Genomic DNA, 20,661 nt, shown 5'->3' on the forward strand with positions numbered 1-20,661 from the left:
TCCATCATAGAAGTCTACAGTAATGTAGATTTCAGGATAGAAGCATGCAGTATTTTTTAATCATGTTTACCAGGAGATTTTCCCAGGGACTTAGAGACCGACACTGCCCTTGTGGGGCCACTACGTTTTCTGTACCGCATACTCTCAGCCAAAGTTCCTTCCGATCAGTTGAGCATGTCCTGAGAAACAGCACAACCAGTCGTACTTCCAATGCTGTAAAAAGTGACATCATCGCTAACATTTAAAGAACTGTAGCACAGCGCCAGTCTTTTCACTTGTCTGGATGAGAAACCAGTCATCGGGACTCCTTTCTCTCACTGGAGCCACATCGTTAACTCAGTCAGTTCTCTAACCTCGGCCAAAGTGTAGCCTCACTCATTGACTTAAGCTGGATCTACAAGCTAAAATGGATTCTTTAGTCATTCTTTTTATAGATAGATAAAAATTCTCGATGCTTTGAACTCATCTCTTAATTCTTAAAAAAAATGTTTTGTGTCTTTTCCCAAGCCCCAAAGTTCAATTATGGCTAACTAACAGCAATTTAAATAGCGTTTTAACTAAATAGCTTTGGCTTCTAGGCTTCCAACAGGGGCACTTCTAAAGTAAATCTTCCTTGGTTAACAGCTGTCAACTGTCAATGAGCTAAAGGTAATTAAATTTGAAGATAGCTTTATGGCTCAGAAAAATAGATAAAAATCCTTGGACCAGAAAGGTCTTAAGTTAATGCAGTTATTGTTCCCTGTAGTATTTGAATTAATGCAAGAAATTGATTATTTTCTAACGAAACAGATAAAGAGGAGAAGTGCAATTGTTTGTTACTTGCAAGTAAAGTTCAGTTGAGGCTATGTTCCCTACTAAGATCACACTCTTGGTTTTACTTCATTATAGATTACAAAGAAAAGAAAAAAAAAGTATTCTTTTAAAAAATGCCCAAAGTAACCAAATCATGGTGGAATGGCTGAGAAGATGGTAATGGAGGCTGTGAACATCCAAAGCCAGTTAGTAAGGGTTAGTTAGTAAGGGTTGTGTCAGTTAGTAAGGGTTTCAAGAAGAGAAAATGAAAACTTCAATTCCAGGTTTCTAAGAAATGCAAGGATTTTTCTAAATACTAAATAATAGAAGCAGTCCAGTTGTAGAGCAGTTCAAGCATTAATTCAGATCTTAAATGATTTCTTAAAGAACTGAGCTTTCTTCTAAATTTCTGCTAGCAATCTTCCTGGTAGCTACAACTGTTACAAGTACAATATGCTTACATATCAATATCTAGATGTAGAAAAAACACCTTTTTCTCGTTCCACTTTTTAAAATCTAAGAAACCTGTTCTATACCCCTGCAGAAGGCTTCTCTTTAAATCTTACTAACCGTAACTGGTCACGGGGCCACATTTAAACTATTCACTGGCTAGGGGGCCCAGACCAGCTCTGCCAACAAGGGAGAAAAGGGTAATATTGTTAGACAAAGGGTCAGCAGTGTCTCCTGCTGAAGGGAACACACGTTGATCCTCCACTGTGTGCTGGTGGGCCATCCTTTGAGACATCTTTTAATATAACCAATTTATAGAGGAAGAAATTGAAACTGGGAAAAGTGAGGTAGCTTTCTTAAAGTAGCGTACTTAGTAAGCGATGAATCCCTTAGTAAGGGATTTCAACTCAGAATTCTCTGGGTCAAATCCGTAATCTCTTCAGTATATTACATTGTTGTCTCTACTTCATGACTTGCTTTCAGATTCAATTACAGAGCTTCTCTCTGTCTTTGGATCTAACAATCAATGCATCTCTATGCTTTGCTTTTCACTCCAGATTTACTCTTCTTCAGACCTATCTACTTACTCTCAGGGCTTCGTATAATTCATCAAAAGAATTGGAATTCTCTGCCTGCAGATTTGATATTCTAATGGCAAATTGGTCATCTAATTTTACATGTTCCTAGGACAGGTCTGCTTTGATTTAAAGGTAAACTGTCAACACTCAAGTAATCTCTCCACCAAGGAAATTTTGAATCCCCCAAATGTAGTAAAGTCATGTTCGTATATTTTGCCTCTTTTTTGTTTACAGTTTTGGGGGTAAGCATTTGTATCTTCCATTTACCCCCAAACCAACTTCATATAAAATCATTTCTAATCTTTTAAGTGTTCCTCACATCAACTCTTTCTTTTCACTTCTAGCACATCAGGTCTTTATCAACATCATATCTGGAACAGCATCTCTTAGTTTTCCAGTCTCATATGCTCCAAAATTGTCCTGCACACTAAAAAAATTACTTCCTTTAAAATGGCTTCATTATTTTACTCTCTTGCTCAAATACTTTGAGAAGATTATTCTACATGTGAAATAAATGAAATATTAAGTATATTAATAAATATAAGTCAGGAAATTCAGTCCTCCATATTTTTCCCTATATTTTCCTCCATAGTTTTTCCATATTTTAAGGAATTATTATTCTTATTTTGCTGGCAGAAGCTTGATGTCTTGTATCAAGACATAATAACAGGTAACCCATGTCGTTTCAGAACAGGCACTCTTAAAACCATTTGATGTGTATTAACAATTGTACCTCACAACACCTCTATGGTGTAGGTATTGTTACCATGCTGACCTTACTAATGAAGACGCTGGAGCTAGGGATTAAGACACTTGCCAAGTACACACAGAAATGAAATAGCAGAGCCAGGATTCTGACTGCAGTGGTTGGTCCCCAGAGCCCTTGAGCTCAGTCACGTTTTACTTCTTTAGTCTATGTATTTTACTGGAGAGTCATTTATTGAAGAGATATTTATTGAACATCTACTCTGTACTGTAAGCGACAATCTACCTGATGATTTACAGAAAAATTACACAACCACGAATCTGCTCCATAGGATTAAAAGCTAGTTTTTAAAAATACCCTGGATTTTTAGGCAAAGTCAAGGAAACCTGTGACTTATCCAGCCTTCGAGGGACATTTGTTAGATTCTACATTCACTCTCATGTTCTGAGCTCTTGGATTTTTTTTCTATTTCAGTCATAACCTCTGGTCTAGCACGGGCTGACATTTTTCCCGATGACATCCCACCACACTTTCCAGCTCTCCTCCCAAAAGAAGCTTTTCCAGTTTCTGGGCCAGCGGCACAACTACCGCCAACTGCATCACCTGTCTGTGATGCCTGGCAAGGCTCAGGAACTGGGCTGGCACGTCTGGACAGCGCTCAGCAGCTCAGACCCGCTCCTTCCAAAGATCTGTGGTCTAGTCTCCTGTTTCAGTGATCTTTCAATGTCTTTTGTTCTTGTATACTCTCATGATTGACTTGTCAAGATTCTTCTGAAATATTTTTCTAACTTCTTAATAATTCCTTTCACATAAAAAGTTCTGTACTTTATTGTCATATGGCAAGAATATTAGAGCATATATTTTAAGGCGATGTGTTAGTAAGTTTAGGGATCTAGATCCTTAAATTAAAGAAAAAAGGAAAAAGTAGGAAAATATATATTTTATCTAATTCCATATCTCCTTCTTATAACTAATGATTGAAACTTGATAATACTAACAGTAATAATTGCTTTGTTGAATACTTTCTCTGCCAATCATTTCAAATGTTTATGTGTATAAAATCAATTAATTTTTATGAAAACTCTTGGCAGAAGTTATTTATTGTTGTTTCTTAAAAATGAGGAAGTTATGGCACAGGGAAGTTAAGTGACGTGTGCAATGTCATGGGGAGTTAGACTCCACAGCCTGGCTTCGTAATCACTACACTGTGTTACTCCCGTAGCATTTTCAGGTTATCAGCTAGATGTAAAACTACCCGAAGGATGTTTCAGCAGACCTTCTGAACCAGTGTGCCTAGAAAACAGGTTCAGTGTGTGACTTCTCCATCTTCACATATAAGATGTGGCCCAAGTGCTCACAGAATGTAATTCATGGCCTCCCACAAGAATTCTTAGTAATTCCCTGTTTTGGTTTAAGTCAAATCACAGCCCTGTCAGAATTTCTAGAAAAGTAGTTGTGATTCAATGACTAAAAATTAATAAATAGTTCATCTTTGAAACGGTAATCCCAGAAAGCAAACTCTTGTACAGTTTTTCACACTCTTAATGTCATAATCTAAACAAAGAAAACCTGAACTACTTGAATGCAGAAGTCTTAAGTTGTGCAAAAGAGCATTTTGACTGGAAAGAAAACTGAATCTGCTATAATCGTTACTGATGTTTTTCAGTAACATTTGTCATAGCGCATTCATTATCTTCAAAATTCAGGTACACAGGCACATATTTTATGTAAAAGAAGTTAAAGGAACATGAGTCACTGATCACTGACAAACTGAAATCCAAACATTCAAGAACATCTGACAATTCATTATATTTCCTTCTAATATATACATAAACATTTAAATGGCGTTGCCTTCTGAGTGAAGTGCAATGGGAAAAAATAGGTTTCTTTTCAAGTAATTTGTAGAAAGATATGTTAAGCTGGTAAGAATTGTGTTGAAGAAGTAAGGTATTTAGAGTAGATAATAATCTTAAAATGATGTAGTGAGTCCAACAATAAAGCATTAGGACAGACACGGAAGACGTTCACACTGCCACTGTTCGTTTGTTTGTTTGCTGGGCTGTTTTGTTCAATCTGCTATCTTACTATGTTTTTTTGTTTTGTTTTGGGTTTTTTTGGTTAATCTGTTTTCACTAGTCTTGAGTTGATGACAACCAAAAATAAAACTGAATTGAGATTCTTGCAAAATGTGAATAATTGTGTAATCAAATATCTTCACCATAAACTTTAGCATTGAATTTATTGATTTATGTTTTACTTCAGAGGCATTAAATAAAAATATCCACTGACACAACTCTTTTTTTAAATTATTTTATTATTTTAGGAAGAAAATGCATCTTTACTTTTGGGGCAAGTATTTTGTAAGATAAATTTTATTAAAATAATAGAATCATAGAACCAAGATACAGCGCTCTATTTTCACTGTGTTGTTCACTATTTCAGAGCTTCGAGAAACCAAGACGTCCGAACACTTCAGCCTATCCCACCACCCTTTGGACTATAGGATATTATTAATGGATGAAGATCAGGACCGGATATATGTGGGCAGCAAAGACCACATTCTTTCCTTGAATATTAACAATATCAGTCAAGAAGCTTTGAGTGTAAGTTTAGTACTTTCACGAGGGCAGTGATGACCCCCCTACATGCTTTTTTCTTTAAAACTTTCAAATACAATGAAAAATTATATTGTTTCATTAGAACAATAGAAAAAACTAGCTGCATGCTAATAAATAATTGGAGGTTGATGCTTATTCAATGGGCTGAAAATATAATCAATTCAATTCTTTTTGTCTAGCTTCATAGGTTTTAACAATGTAAAACCCAAAGCTCAATGAGAAAACACTTCCTGTGTATATGCATATTAGGGAAAAAAGAGAAGTATAGAGTATAGCATGAAAAAATGATCAGATTAAATGAAGACCTTCCTTGTCATCTGGTGTTATCCAAGAGGGCCATGGAAGGAACACAATTATTAAATGCACTGTTCTTCAAATAAGTGTGGCCCATATGTATCATTCTGTTTTACAACAAGGAAATAAATTGAGCTACATGGGTGTAAAGAAGTAAAAGTAGGTTAATTATAAATTTATTACAGCAAGGAGATTTCTGAACTTGTTATTTTAAGAATGGGAAATGGATAATTAAAAAACTAATCATCACCACCAGACCTGACCCAAGGCTACAATGCCTTGGAATGCTAGTACAGTGTTTCAGAGCAGGAATCTCTTGGATTTTATCTGAGTTATCTTAACTGTTGATGTACCTAGGGGCCCATTCTAATTAATCTACCAGCCTGGCTGTGTGTTTTACTCAAAATAATATTAAACTGCGATCGCAATTTAAATATAAATTCATTGTGATATAAGCAGTTGGGAGAAGTGTACTATAAATGAAAAAAGGGCAAATATACATTACATTGTGCACATTAATAATGATCTCATTTTATAAAATATTGAACTATTAGTATATGGGCACACATTGAAAGGCTTTTGTTAAAAGAAAAAATGATGGAAGGAATAAAATCATAAGTTTGAGAATAAAATAATAAAATATTAACTTAAGTTTATAAAATAAAAAGATAGAATATTGAAAAATAAATATAGAAATACCTTAAGGAAAGCTGTTACTGTAATGTAAATGCAGAACACTGAGTTGTCCCATGCACTGTGAGAGTCATACAATCTTCATTTTCATTTCTGAGCAGGTTTTCTGGCCGGCGTCTACAATCAAAGTTGAAGAGTGCAAAATGGCTGGCAAAGATCCCACAGTGAGTGATTTAAAAAAAAACAACCCAAACTTAAATATTTGGTCTTCGAATCCATGTACCTTGAGTGCAGCCAAGAGTGAGACAACGGGTGTTGGTGTTTTAAATCCTCTGCTAGACACATGGTAAAAAATGTAAATACTGAAAGAGTGGAACTCTTAAACACTGTAATTTAGGAATGCCTGACTGGGTAAAATGTCCTGACTCGCTTTCGTTACTGTACCCTGACACTTTTCATGATGGATTTCAGTAATAACCCCTGGTCCAAGTGGATCCAACCTGTGGAATTCTCAGCAGGCTGCTGAAATAATGATAATGAAAGAATCTGGATCGACTCCCAGATACCATGTGGGCTTTTCCAAAGAAAGATTCTCAGCAAAAAGGTTACGGCTAGCCAGCACCTTTCAGAGACATAAATCACCTGTGATGACTGATATCTTTGTTAATTACAAATAACCATAGAAGCAAAAATTAAAGAAGGTATAAATATCAATAAATTTGCAGCCTGCGTACATGTACAAATTGCGTTCCTTTAGGTAGGATTTCATATAGGGTGAAGGAATACATCTATTGATTTCTTCTGATGACTTGCTGAAACTGGCAGAGTATTCTTGAATATTACCAAAGAAATACATGGAGCAGATCTTTAATGTGCACAAGTCATTTAATGTTTATCATGAAGCTTACGTCATTTCACCTTCTTATCTAAAATCATGAAAAATATCACAATGAATCCAAGTATCAAAATCACTCATATAATTTGATAAAGAAGTTTCTTCATTCATTCTTTCAGTCATTCATTCAATAAATGTTGATTGAGCACCTTTTGTGCATCTGGCATAGGGTTAATTGCTAGAGATACAATTTTGTGCCAATATAGATGTGTTTGGCTCTCATCAACTTTATTATCTTGTTGAAGTCAGCATTAATCGAAAAAATGTGGGGATAGTTGCTAATGCAGGTATGAGAGTCATATGGTGATTGGGTAGCAAAACTAGTAAATGTACAAACACACACACACACACAATCGGAACTGAAGTCAGGACAGCCTAGATTTAGTGTTGACTAAATCCTTACCATTCAAGTGTAGAGGTAAGACCTTCTGATTTCAGAAAAGAAGGCTATGTGCTGAGCGTGGGTAGCAGTATTTCAGAGATTCATCAGACTGGTTGAAACAAAGAAAAGATTAATCCTTGTGGAAGGAGAAAGTATGGAAATGAAACTTTTATTTTCATAGGCTCTTAACAGTCTCAAGTTTGAGGTTCTGAAAAGGTCAGGCTCAGTGCAGGGCCATGGAAGACTCTGGAGTGCTGAATCTCCAGGTCTCGCTGGAGGGTGTTCTTGGCAAGAGAGCTCACCAGGAGTGACTCAGCAATGGGTCTCACTTTTTCACATTCACGATTCATCTTGTAAGAGAAATTTAAAAATGGGCAAATGGAGCTTGCAGCATATTTGCTACCCACAGGATCTTTTGGACCTCTATCCGGAGGGAGAAATGCAGAAAAATGTGGAAGGAACATTTGAAAGAATATTATTATTGCCTTTGAGGGAGCCAATAGTAGAATAAAGTATAATTCTGTGGAATATGCTTGTTTTTTGTACCCTGAAGCCATTATTTCAATAATTGTGCATGAGTAAAACTATTTTCTTTCATTCTCTAATGTAGAGATTTTTCCCACTGATGTGTATCTGATCATGACTTGCTTTTTCCCACAATAATACCCTGTGGGCATAATTACTGGATTTAATTGTCCTTTGTTCAAAAAGATTTTTATTTCTCATTCATACAGTCAGAATCTGTAGGATTTGGATACCTTTGCACATCCTTGTTTCAAAACTTCCTGTTGATTTTCTAAAGAATCTTAGCCAAATCTTCAGATTTCTTTCTCCCTTTGGCAAAATAGAAATGTTCTGTCATTTGCTTTCTTATAATTAAAAGTCGTTAGATAAAATCTTCAATACATGCTTATGTTTTCCCATGGTTTCATCATACTGTAATATCATTCATGGATATATTTAAATTCTGTTATACAGCCAATTAGTATACATAAAACAAGTAACTGGTGGAGGGTTCTGCTCTATTACAGCCAAAATTGTTGGGCCCTGGGAAATAACAATCAAACTAATTCAAATAAATGTTTTGTCTATGGGACAGAAGAGAATTGGTGATGAATCTGTCTCACTTCGTGCGTGTAAGATACCTACAGACAAGTGTCCTTTAATCAGGCCTTAGAAAAAGGGGCAGTGTAGAAAAATGATGGTAAATAATTCTTTAGAGTATTGCAAAACAATGTGTTTTTATTAAACTTTTAAAAATTTTCTTTACAAAATACTTTTTGTATTTTCTATACATTTTTTTCTTGCCTTTTTTTTTATTGTTGTTCAAGTACAGTAATCTTCATTGTCCCCCTACCAGTCCCCCCACCCCAGCCACCCCCACCTCCCACCCCTGATCCTACCCACCTTTGACTTTGTCTGTGTGTCCTTTATACATGTTTCTTGATGACCCTTCCCCATCTTTTCCCCATTATTTCCCTCTCCCCTCCCCTCTGGTTACTGTCAGTTTGTTCCTTATTTCAATGTCTCTAGTTATATTTTGTTTGTTTGTTTTGTTGATTAGTTTCCACTTATAGGTGAGATCATATGGTATTTGTCTTTCACCTCCTGGCTTATTTCACTTAGCATAATGCTCTCCAGTTCCATCCATGCTGTCATGAAGGCTAGGAGCTCCTTCTTTCTTTCTGCTGTGCGGTATTCCATTGTGTAAATGTACCATAGTTTTTGGATCCACTCATTTACTAATGGGCACTTAGGTTGCTTCCAACACTTGGCTATTGTACATTGTGCTGCTATGAACATTGGGGTGCATAGGTTTTTCAAACTGGTTTTTCAGGATTCTTAGGGTATAATTCCAGCAGTGGAATTGCCAGGTCAAAAGGCAGTTTCATTTTTAGTTTTCTGAGAATATTCTGTATTGTTTGCCACAGTGTCTGCACCAGCTGCATTCCCACCAATAGTATACTAGGGTTCCCTTTTCTTCACAACCTCACCAGCACGTGTTGTTTGTTGATTTGTTTATGATGGACATTCTGACCCGTGTGAAGTGGTATCCTATTGTAGTTTTAATTTGCACCTCTCTGATTGCTAGTGATGTTGAGCATTCTTTCATATGTCTCTGGGCCCTCTGTATGTCCTCTTTGGAGAAGTGTCTGTTCAGATCCTTTGACTGTTTTTTAATTGGGTTGTTTGTCTTCCTGGAGTGGAGTTGTGTGAGTTCTTTTTATGTTTTGGAGATCAAACTCTTGTGTGAGGCATCATGGCAAGTCTATTTTCCCATATGATTGGTTCCCTTTTCATTTTGCCAATGTTTTCTTTAGCCATGCAGAAGCTTTTTATTTTGATGAAGTTCCTTTTGTTTATTCTTTCTTTTATGTCCCTTGCTCTAGGGGACATATCAGTGAAAATATTGCTGCGTGAATATCTGAAATTTTCCTGCCTATGTTCACATCTAGGACTTTTATGGTGTCACAACTTATATTTAAGTCTTTTATCCATCTTGAGTTTATTTTTGTGTATGGTGTAAGTTGGTGGTCGAGTTTTATTTTTTTGCATATAGCTGTTCAGATCTCCCAACACCATTTGTTGAAGAGGCTACTTTTGCTCTATTTTATGCTTCTGACCCCTTTGTCAAATGTTAGTTGACCACAGAGACATGGGTTTATTTCTGGGCTCTCTATTCTGTTCCATTGATCTATGTGTCTGTTCTTATGCCAGTACCATGCTGTTTCGATTACCATGGCCTTGTAATATAGTTTGATGCTAGGTATTGTGATCCTTCCTACTTTGTCCTTCTTTCTCAAAATTGGTGCAGCTATTTGGGGTAATTTGTTGTTCCATATAAATTTTTGAAATGTTTGTCCTATATTTGTGAAATATGTCATTGGTGTTTTAATAGGGATTGCATTGAGTCTATAAATTGCTTTGCGTGGTATGGACATTTTGATGATGTTAATTCTTCCAATCCATAAACATGGTATATGCTTCCATTTGTTTGTGTCTTCCTTAATTTCTTTCTTCAGTGTTGTGTAGTTTTCTGATGAAACAAAATATTAAAAAATTTTTAGACTTTGTTGGAATAAATGTCATCTAATTGCTTCATATTTCATCTTTTTTAAATGTGGAAATTGAATACTTAATTGGCACATATTCATTATTGTGAAGAAACCAGAGTTGCATAAGTATGGAGTCCTACTTTTAAGAGTCTTCACAACATACTAGAGACATATGACAAGACATACCTGCAATAATTATCAAACAATAATAGCCACAAGATGGACAGTATTGTCATCATCTACATTTTCAAGATAGAGTGAGTGAGGAGCTTACCAGAAGCTGCACTAGTAGCTAGTGGGAGGCCACCGTTTGACTCAGGCACATGTGCTTCTAGATCCTGCACCTTTAGCTAATAAAACATGGCACTTCACTAGGAAGAGTATGATAAATACTAAGGGCACACACAAAAGATGAAGATAAAATACACTGCAGCTGGGATGTTTAGGAAAGACTGGACAGCCACGGTAGCAACTATGCTGTCTTATGTAAATCTGTCCCCTTGTTTTATTTCAGTGACACTGACTTTTCCCTTTTTCAGCCTTTGGTGCATGCTACATGTAATTCTGTTCATGTTTAGTTATCTTCTCATCATTTTAGCTGGGAGTCACTTACTATGTGCACGCCTGAAACATGCCAGCACTTTTTTCCACTGCACTTTTATCTTTAACTCTCCCCTCATGATTGGAAATGCCTTTTAGGACGTGTCATTATTCCCAGGGCCCAGATCTGCATCTGGCTACTTCATAACATTTAAACAAGATCTGGAAATATAGAGATGGAAGCAAGGAAGTATGGGAATCTTCCAAGTGAGTGTTAGAAGTTGGTGGATCCACACAGTGAATAATGAATTTATTAGTGCCCTTACATTAACAATGTTTATTGTTAATTGGGTTGCACATATTTTAGAAGTACATTTTGATTAAATTAAACATTTTGATTTTATTATGTTAATCATCTACTAAGCAAAACTAATGACAATTAAAATTCATATTGCTGTAGTAATTAAAAGGAAAAATAAAACCCATAATCAAATATTCCTTATTCTTTGAGATTTTTGCTTATATCAAAATTTAAAGTTATTAAAAAATAATTCATTATAATTTATAATTTGATACGAGGTAATATTATATCATCATGCTACAATAACCTAATGTTTTTAAAGAAAATAAATGATCATGGTGGGAAAATAGCTAAATTTGTTTTGCCTCAACTAAGAAAAGTGTAACCTATCTCCTATTTCCCTTCCTGCCCTATGTATGCACATTCTTACATGCTCCATTTATTTCTAAATGTTAATATTTTACTCATTCTAAATAAGTTGAGCTAAACAATAGCACTTTCTGTCAAACATATCCAATGAGATAGGGCATTATGATTTGCTAAGTAAATACTGAAAGAGTTCCTTGAAAATTAAGCAGGATTCCATGTAATTAGACGTCTATGCATTACATGCACGCCATGTCAACCTTGATTTATTAATTGTGGAGTATTCGTTTCCCTATTTCTGTGACTAGAGGACCCTAAACTACTGGAAAACACACTTTACTTTAGCACCGCACTTACACTATTGCATGGCGTGGACCACAGAGTGATCACATTTTTAAAGTCCTATTCACCTGTGCTCCAGGATATATTTTTGAAACATCTATTTTTAAATTGTATAAATAATTATTGTTCAGTGTAGAAATCTTCCAAGGCCCAGGAAAGCATGTAGACAGCAACAGAAAGCAATCTCTTATTAGCTCTTTGACCCTGGAGACTTAGCCTCTCTGTGCTTTAGTCTTCTTATCTGTGTAATGGGCATATTCATAGTATATATCTGATTGGGTTGATAAGGGGATTAATGAGTTAATATTTGCAGAGAGCTTAGAACAATACAGAGCACCAGTAAATGCTGTAATACTGTGAAGTAAATAAAATAAATTACACTATCCAAACATAGTAACTTAAAAGTTGGGGGTATGTTATTCTAACATTTTATTATATAACATATATAGGATTAAGTAAAACATTCTGTTATGTTAGCATCCTGATTTTTACATTTAGCATTATACCAGGAAATACATTCAGAATAGAGTTAAACAATGAACAGAAACATCCGTGGTACTGAATTTCACTGCAGCCTCGTTCCCCAAAGCTCTCGTGGATGTTTGCTATGGTCAGGGCCTATACTAAGCTCTGTGCAGGTCAAATGTCCTGTTCACTTCACAGGTTTGTACTGACAATTGAAACTGAAAATGCACGTGAAAGAATCTAATATCTAACCCGGTATGTATTTATTATGTGCCAGACACTATTCTTAGTGCTTTAAAGTAGGTTTATAGTTGTGAGTATGCAAAAGTTTATTCTTGTATTATCATTTATTAATCATTGTATTGTCTTCCATACCAACATCTGAAAACCTATGTTTGCCCCCCTCATATTGCTCACAACAAATATTATCATCACCATTCACAGATAAAAAGACTGGAGCACAGAGAAATTAAATGTCTCAAGTTCAAAGTGGTAGTAAAAGATAAATCCTCATGTTCAATGGCTCTGCATTTGTGTACTTAAGTCCATTCCCTATGCCCATCCAGCACGATGGCAGACCAAGGCTAATTGCCCTCCTTGTTCCAGCAGACAGCAGTCCTCCACCCGCTCTGGGCACTATTCCCCAAGTAAATCCTCACACATGCCTCCTTTTTTAATTCATGCTCTGTTTTCTGTAGGAACAATTTGTCCTCGTGCTTCTGCCTGTCAAAATCTCTAGCTCACTCTACAAGTTTCAGCTCCAGTGATATCCTTTTCAAACCTTTAAACGCAGTTCACCATTGCTCACTCTCTTCTTTCCTTCTATAGCACATTTCGAAAAATACAACCCTATTATAGCATCTACCACAGCCTGATATATGATGCCTTCCTTTCTCTGAAAGTAGGACTTGAATCTACTCATTGCAGTGTTGCAAGCACATGTGCTTGTACTGGTTCATAAATATTTGCCAAATGAAATTGGTAGAATTGCAATGGTCCAGGTCAGAAATAACATGGACAGAAACTAAGGCCATACAATGGAAATGGAAAGGACCTAGAACATGATTTTCAATAATTAACTCAAATGACGTGTTTTTCTTTTGTGTTCTTCTCTGTGGGGAAGGTTGGAGGGGTACAGCTAGCATCATCAGATGGCACGGGAATCTGTCTCATGGCTAATCAGCCCCTTCCTATGGAAAAGCTGGAAGGCGCAGGGTGGCCATGGATCAAGACCCAGCTCAGTTGCTTATGAAACCTAGCACATTTCATTTAACCTCTTTGAAATTCAATTTCCTCATCACTAAATTGGGACTAATACTTTAATTGGAACATTGTTGAGAAGATTAAAAACAATTAACATCAAAGGAGGAACTCTGTAAACATAGCAGTTATAAAAACTCTCCTCTAATAACTATGTTCCTAACACAATGACATATTATAAAGTGGTTAAAACTGCACGATGGGTTAGACGCATCTGTGCTTGGAAGTCTGCATTAGCCTTTTCTAGTTATATGGCCTCAGGCAAATTAACTGAAAAAGCTCTAAGCTTTATTTTTCTAAAAGAGGTTGATATAAAAAAAAAAAAAACTGAGTGAATGTTAAGTGCCTATATAATGCTAAATAAATGTGAGGTACAGAAGTAAAGAATCAACCTCCTGGGAAGCAAAGAAGTTAAATATATAAAATTATTATTTCAATGTCATATAATAAATCTGCAACAAATATTAGCCATAATAAAGATATATAATATGTAGATATAAAATATGTAAAATAATTATAAACTATATTTGAATTATAAAAGAGATTCTAGTGACTTCTTTTCCTTTTTCTTTCTTTGTTTTTAACCAGTACCAGTAATTCATGACAGCAAGTGGTCTGTAAAACTCAAGAGGAGACAGACATAGCCTATTATTAATAGAGTTGGGTTGAATTCATACCTTATGAAAAAATAGTGTATACAAAATCCAGAATGACTAAGCTTGAATGTGAAAAAAATAAACACAAGTCTCATTGCTCACAGATACCTTAAACATAGACATATTATATACACACCGCACTTCATCTCTGCTTTTTCTCCAGAGAAGCACATTATCACCTGCAGCTACGTGGTCAGTTTACAAGAACCTCTATAAACAGGTGTCAAGATACAGTGACACGATATATTTAACAAAAATCCTTAATGTCTTAAAATCAAAATAAAGTGTATAGTCTGATCCGTAAGGTTTAATTTTGTTGACAGCAGAGTTAATGATTGAATATTTGATACTAAAAACATATATAAAATTACTACATAAGAAAATAGCATATATTTACTGTGAAGTAATAATGAATATAAAAGGAAAAACAATGGGAAAATATAAAATAATAATTGACTTTATAACTTCTATTTTAGCACAATTTGTATTTTTACCTTTCTACTAATATAAATAATAAGGTGCATTATAAAATATTAGTAAAAATATATGATGTCTAGAAGAAAAAAATTTATAATCTCTGACCACCCCTGGGAAAACCTCTATCTTTTGATGTGTTTTTTATTAAACATTTTGTATTTGATTTGTTCCATTATTTTTAATAGTGTTCTTTGAAAGAAAAATGGCTTTGTGAAGGGAACAACATTCAATCTCAGGCTCAATTAATTTGTGGTCAGCAAAGGATAGAGAGCCTAGTAAGTGTAGAAAATGTAGGATTATTTCAGTCCCTGAGATCTGCATTTGGTGATGGCCTAGTGCATGTACTTCTGTAAGGTTGTATTCAACTTACAATTATAATAGCAATTTTTCATTAAGTTGAGTGAGTAAATGACAATTTCCAGTGATTGTACTGGGAGCAGGTGTGAAGGAGATTTTAGAGAAGAAAGTATTTCAGGGGATCACGGATAAAGGCTAATAATTGCATCATTTTTCATAGAAGGCAACCCTGCTGGCATTTTTTTCAAGGTTTGGCTATTCAACAGTTGCAAACGCAATTAGTGTCTGCTGTTGTGTGCTGGTGGTAACATGGGCCTTGTGTAAAGACAGTTTCACTTAATACTCGTACGTGTTTATACTCATATAAAATGTGTAGGTATGCATATGTGTTCGTATAAAGTTTTGAAGAAAATTTGAAGAAACAGTTTGATGTACTTAATCTCAGGTGAAGGTTCAGTTCAGAAAGTTTCAGAATATAAAAACTTACACAGCATATAGAAATGAAACAGGAGACAGTCATGCCAGTTTACTCATTATCTAAGTTGGACTCCCTTCCACCTGAAATGAAGCAATGCTAAAAACCAGGCTGTCCCCTTATTATCTCCTAACATCAAAAAGGTAGGAGCAGAAAGAAGAACTTATAACAAAGTTTCACGGTAATACTTAGAAACAGCAATAAGATCACCGGTTACTAACTGCACGTTGTACCTGTTCTTTTAGCATGGCTGTGGGAACTTCGTCCGCGTAATTCAGGCTTTCAACCGCACTCATTTGTATGTTTGTGGGAGCGGTGCTTTCAGCCCAGTCTGTACTTATTTGAACAGAGGGAGGAGGTCAGAGGTAAGTGTAACACTTTTTTCATTCTTAGTTTTGGCTAGTGTCAGTGATTACTTAAAACTGCATTTTAGAGTAAAAACTTAGAAATATCATCAATAGTCATAAAATAGTTTCAAGCCCTGTAAACACAAAATATATTACAATTTGTATGTGTCTGTCAAGTTACTTAAAATACTGTCTTTTGCCTTTAATTATATATATGTATATATTCATACTTATATCTATAATTCAGAATAGGAAAACAGCAAAAAATAAAGAAAATGATGTGGTTTCATAATAATTAGAATACAAGGTGCTTATATTTACTGCAAATTGTAGAAATATTGTACTATACATTGACTTCCTTAATCTGTTTTAAATAATTTCTTATTTATGTTTCAAACTTGGTAAACTTTTACGAGATAAATACTTGTAAGAGGTGTGTAAAGCAGGATGCCAAGTGCCTGTCGTAGAAAACTTTATGTAATTAATGAAACATAATTTGATTTTAGACTAACAGCAGTTTACTAGCCTTATCCTAGGGTATCCTAGCCTATTATAGCTTCCATTGGTTAGAATGATTTGGGGTTCTATGAACAGCAGTATATTTTAAGACTAAATATATAGCTGATGTTTAATCAACTACATGGCTGGTTCGACCTCACCTGTGAAGTTTAAAACTGTGTTTATCCCACTTCACAATTATTGACTAATTATTCATTAGCCCAATGAATGTGTTGCTTTACTTAATGTAAGTATTTTAAAAACTGAATTCTTTCAAAATGTCTGGCTTTGGTTTCTTTATGCAAGTTAAATCTAGAAAATCCAGTTCTTAAGTAATGTTTTAATTCAATTTTACAGATTAGAATTAAAAAAAAATTAAATATTGCTACTGATATGCCTTGTTTATTTTCCTTTAACAAAAATTAATCTACTTCAGTCTGAGTATAATTGAACAATCTCTCTATAGTCCTTTATTATTAATTGTTCGTACATGTAATTTATACATATATAACTTTTGGTGCATAAAAAGTTGCTTAAAAATAACTGAGTAATTACAATTTGACCCATCCTGAGACATTTCTAGGTGGTTCAAGATAATATGAAATATTAAAATTCTTAAAGAAATGTAAAGCTACGCTTCTTGGAAGAGTACAGTCAGCTGCCCTGAGCTTGTCATTAGAACCACAGGCCTGTGATCAATTGATTAAATAAACGGCTGCCCCAGACGTCTGCAGTCTGTCCGACACTCTGCGGAAGGCTGCGCAGTCACTGCACGGGGCCAACAATAGCATCGGGTTTTCAGAACACGGATTTCAAGTGAAATCACTTTCCCATGTACAAATCGCCCACCATGCAGTTCAAGACTTAATTGGAAAGTCAGTCAAAAAACAATAATCTCCTTTGGAAAACCGGCATGGAATAAATTTTAATCACTTTATTAAATATGGACTACTTTAGCCTCACTTCTAAAGATAAGTTTCAAAGGGGATGCATTTCCATTAATTAATCTCTGTAATAATATATGAACATGTTAAGAGTAAATTTCAGTACGAAAAGGGTTATGAATTTTAAGCTTTATAATGCTTTCTTTGGTAGTCAGGTCAAAGGATTTTCTCATAATGTCATATTTATAGTAAATATAAAATGCAGTTTTATCCAACATCTATTTATTTTCTTTAGTTTAGGGTAAAAGGTCCCCTAGCATAAAATTACCACACGATGCAGAGAGTTGTAGTTGGAAAGAATTTCCCTTCTTATTCATCACTAACATTGTGTTTTGTAACGACAAGAGGTACTACTTACTGCTAGCATCCTGTGTTATTACTAGGATATGTCATTTTTCATGGATTTGAAACCAGTTTGAAAGTGAACCAGGTTAGAGTGGAGTACTCGTTAAATATTCAGCTTTATTTCTGTGACACACTACCCACCACCTTCTGTCTGCCTGTTAAATTGCAATTCATTGGTTCTCAGAGAATATCTTATGGGCCTACTTCACATCTGGAGCAACACACTCTCCTTATACCCTGTCACTTCCCGTTATTTAGCGAGACTGATTCAGAGCGTTCCTAGTGCATTTCAACAGTGTCCATCCAGACAGCCTGCAATCCTTGCTACATCAATTCCTAACCATATAGTTCTTTTCTTTTATCCACTATCTTTGTTCTCTGTCTTCTGTTCCTAGAAAAAGGTAAAGCAATACACATGAATAATGATTTAAAATAAGAAATATAACATCAATCCAAAACAAGAGTTGGGCTATCACCACACATTATCTCTGGTTGATTTTATCAGAGGTCTCCATGGTATCAGTTCCAACAACTGAATACCATCTGAGCCCCCGACCCTGCCACTCCTCAAGCAGATAACCTCACCCTTGGCTGACCAAGAATATCACAGAAAACCAAGAATGTCACAGGCATCCAAATCATTCCTTGTACTCTTGAAGTAAATCAGTCACCAAACTATTCTGTGTATGCATCTTTGTAGCTTTCCTCTTTTCAGAAGAGTTGTACATTTTCTTTATCAATAAATTTCTTTGATTAATAATCTTTATCACTCTGTTTCATGTCTTCATTCCTTTTCCCTTGCATTTACAGTGTTTTCTATTTAAAAATAGGATGATGTTTTCTTTGCTTAAATTGTTATCTTGAGTCCATAACTTTCTTTAGACTCTTCTCCTTTCTTTCTCTTATACACAAAACCTCTCCAACTAGTAGGCCACACTGTCACAGCAATAACCAAATTGGCTCCCCTCATCCGCATTCTTTCCCCTAGACCTGTCTGTAACATGTTGGTCATGCCCTCTATTTTTCAACATCTTTACTGTTGTATATAAAATCCAACATTTTTCTGTGCCTGTGTCCCTTGATTCCTCATCACCGATTCTCTTTCTGGTCTTATTGTTTTTTCTTGTTGATTCCAACTACAAATACACATCAATTTAATAAGAATAATGGCAGAAACAAAATTATGTCAGACCTTTTTAGCTACTTTTAAGATACTGCTCTTTCTGCTGTATCAAAGAAGAAGCACCTGTAACAATCTTTTTTTATGTTTAAATTATTTTTCTTTTTCAATTACAGTTGATATGCATTATTATATTAGTTTAGGGTGTTTAGTGATTAGACATTATATAACTAAGTAAGTGATCATCCCAATTAATCTTACACCCATCCAACACAATAAGGAGTTATTAGAATATTATTGACTATATTCCTTATGCTATTTTTGACTATTCTGTAACAACCAATTTGTACTTCTTAATCCCTTCAATTTTTTCATCCACCCATCGAATTCCCCTCCCTTCTGTCAACCTTATCTGTTTATTTTGTTTTTAGATTCAATAGTTGAAAGATATGTATTTATTGCCATTTTATTGTTTGGATTTTTCTTCTTCTCCTCCTCCCCCTCCCCTTCCCCCTCCTTCTCCTTAAAGAAGACTCCTTAACATTTTACATAATACTAGTTCAATGATAATTAACTCTTTCAGCTTTTTCTTGTCTAGGAAGATTTTTATCTGTCCTTTGATTGTAAATTATTGCTTTGCTAGGTAGAGTAATCTTGGTTGTAAGCCTTGTTTTTCATCACATTGAATACTCCTTGTCCCTTCCAGCCTGCAAAGTTTCTGTTCAGAAGTCAGCTGACAGTCTTTTGGGAGCTCCCATGTAGGCAACTAACCACTTTTCTCTTGCTGCTTTTAAGATTCTCTTTTTGTCTTTAACCTTTTGCGCTTTAATTATGATGTGTCTTGGCGTGGACCTCTCTGGGTTCATCTTGTTTAGGACTCTCTGTGCTTCCCAGACTTGTATGTTTGTTTTCTGCAGCAGGTTAGGAAATTTTTCCATCATTATTTTTTCAAATATGTTTCCAATTTCTTGCTCTCTCTCTTCTCTTCCTAGCACCCCCATGATGCAAATGTTGGTATGCTTAAAGTTGTCCCAGAAGCTCCTTAACTATCCTTAGTTTTTATATTCTGTTTTCTGTTCTGATTGGGTATTTTCTGCTTCCTTATCTAGCACATTGCTGATTTGATTCTCAGCTTTGTGTAGTATTCTGTTGATCCTCTATAAATTATTCTTTATTTCAGTTAGTGTATCCTTCATTTCTGACTGGTCCTTTTTTATTCCATTGATGTTCTCCCTAAGTTCATCGAGCATCTTTATACCCAGTGTTTCAAACTTTGTATCTAGTAAATTGCTTGTCCCCATATTTGGCCCATGTTTAGTTCCTTTTCTGGAGTTTTGTTCTGTTCTTTTATTTGGGACATGTTTCTTTGTCTCCTCATTTTGGCAGCTTCCCTGTGTTTGTTTCTATGTATGAGTATTAGGTAGAGCTACTACTTCTCCCAGGCTTGGTAGAGTGGCCTAATGTAGTAGGTGTTTAGTGATGTCCAGTGGCACTGCCTCTGCAATCACCCACGCTGGGCACTTAAGGTGTGGCCCTGTGTGGGCTGAGTATACCTTCCTGTTATAGTTGAGTCTTGATTGCTGTTGGCATGTCAATGGGAGGAATTTACCCTCAGGATAATCAGCTACAAGGACTGGCTTTTACCAACTGCTCCCAACCTCTGATCACCATGGAAGATCAGCTGTGCAGAGGTGCACCATGCAGGACTTACTTCAGTGGGGCTCTAATATCCACTGAGTCTGCCCTTTATGTATGTATCTTGTGGTGGGGGGGGGCGGTGGTGCCTCAAAATCGTCTGAAGCTGTCCACGGGGTGCGATGGCTC

General features: G+C 35.5%; 1 protein-coding gene across 1 annotated transcript in view; it reads left to right on the plus strand.

Annotated features, from left to right (window-relative positions):
* SEMA3C (semaphorin 3C) overlaps window positions 1-20,661 on the plus strand; it is a 171,936-nt gene that overhangs the window by 77,056 nt on the left and 74,219 nt on the right. Inside the window, exons 3-5 of the mRNA XM_053926661.1 lie at window positions 4,969-5,129; window positions 6,233-6,295; window positions 15,829-15,948. Coding sequence (XP_053782636.1) covers window positions 4,969-5,129; window positions 6,233-6,295; window positions 15,829-15,948 — 344 coding nt within the window. The remainder of the gene's footprint in view (window positions 1-4,968; window positions 5,130-6,232; window positions 6,296-15,828; window positions 15,949-20,661) is intronic.

This window comes from Desmodus rotundus, chromosome 6, assembly GCF_022682495.2.
Source record: "Desmodus rotundus isolate HL8 chromosome 6, HLdesRot8A.1, whole genome shotgun sequence".
Taxonomy (NCBI): Eukaryota; Metazoa; Chordata; class Mammalia; order Chiroptera; family Phyllostomidae; genus Desmodus; species Desmodus rotundus.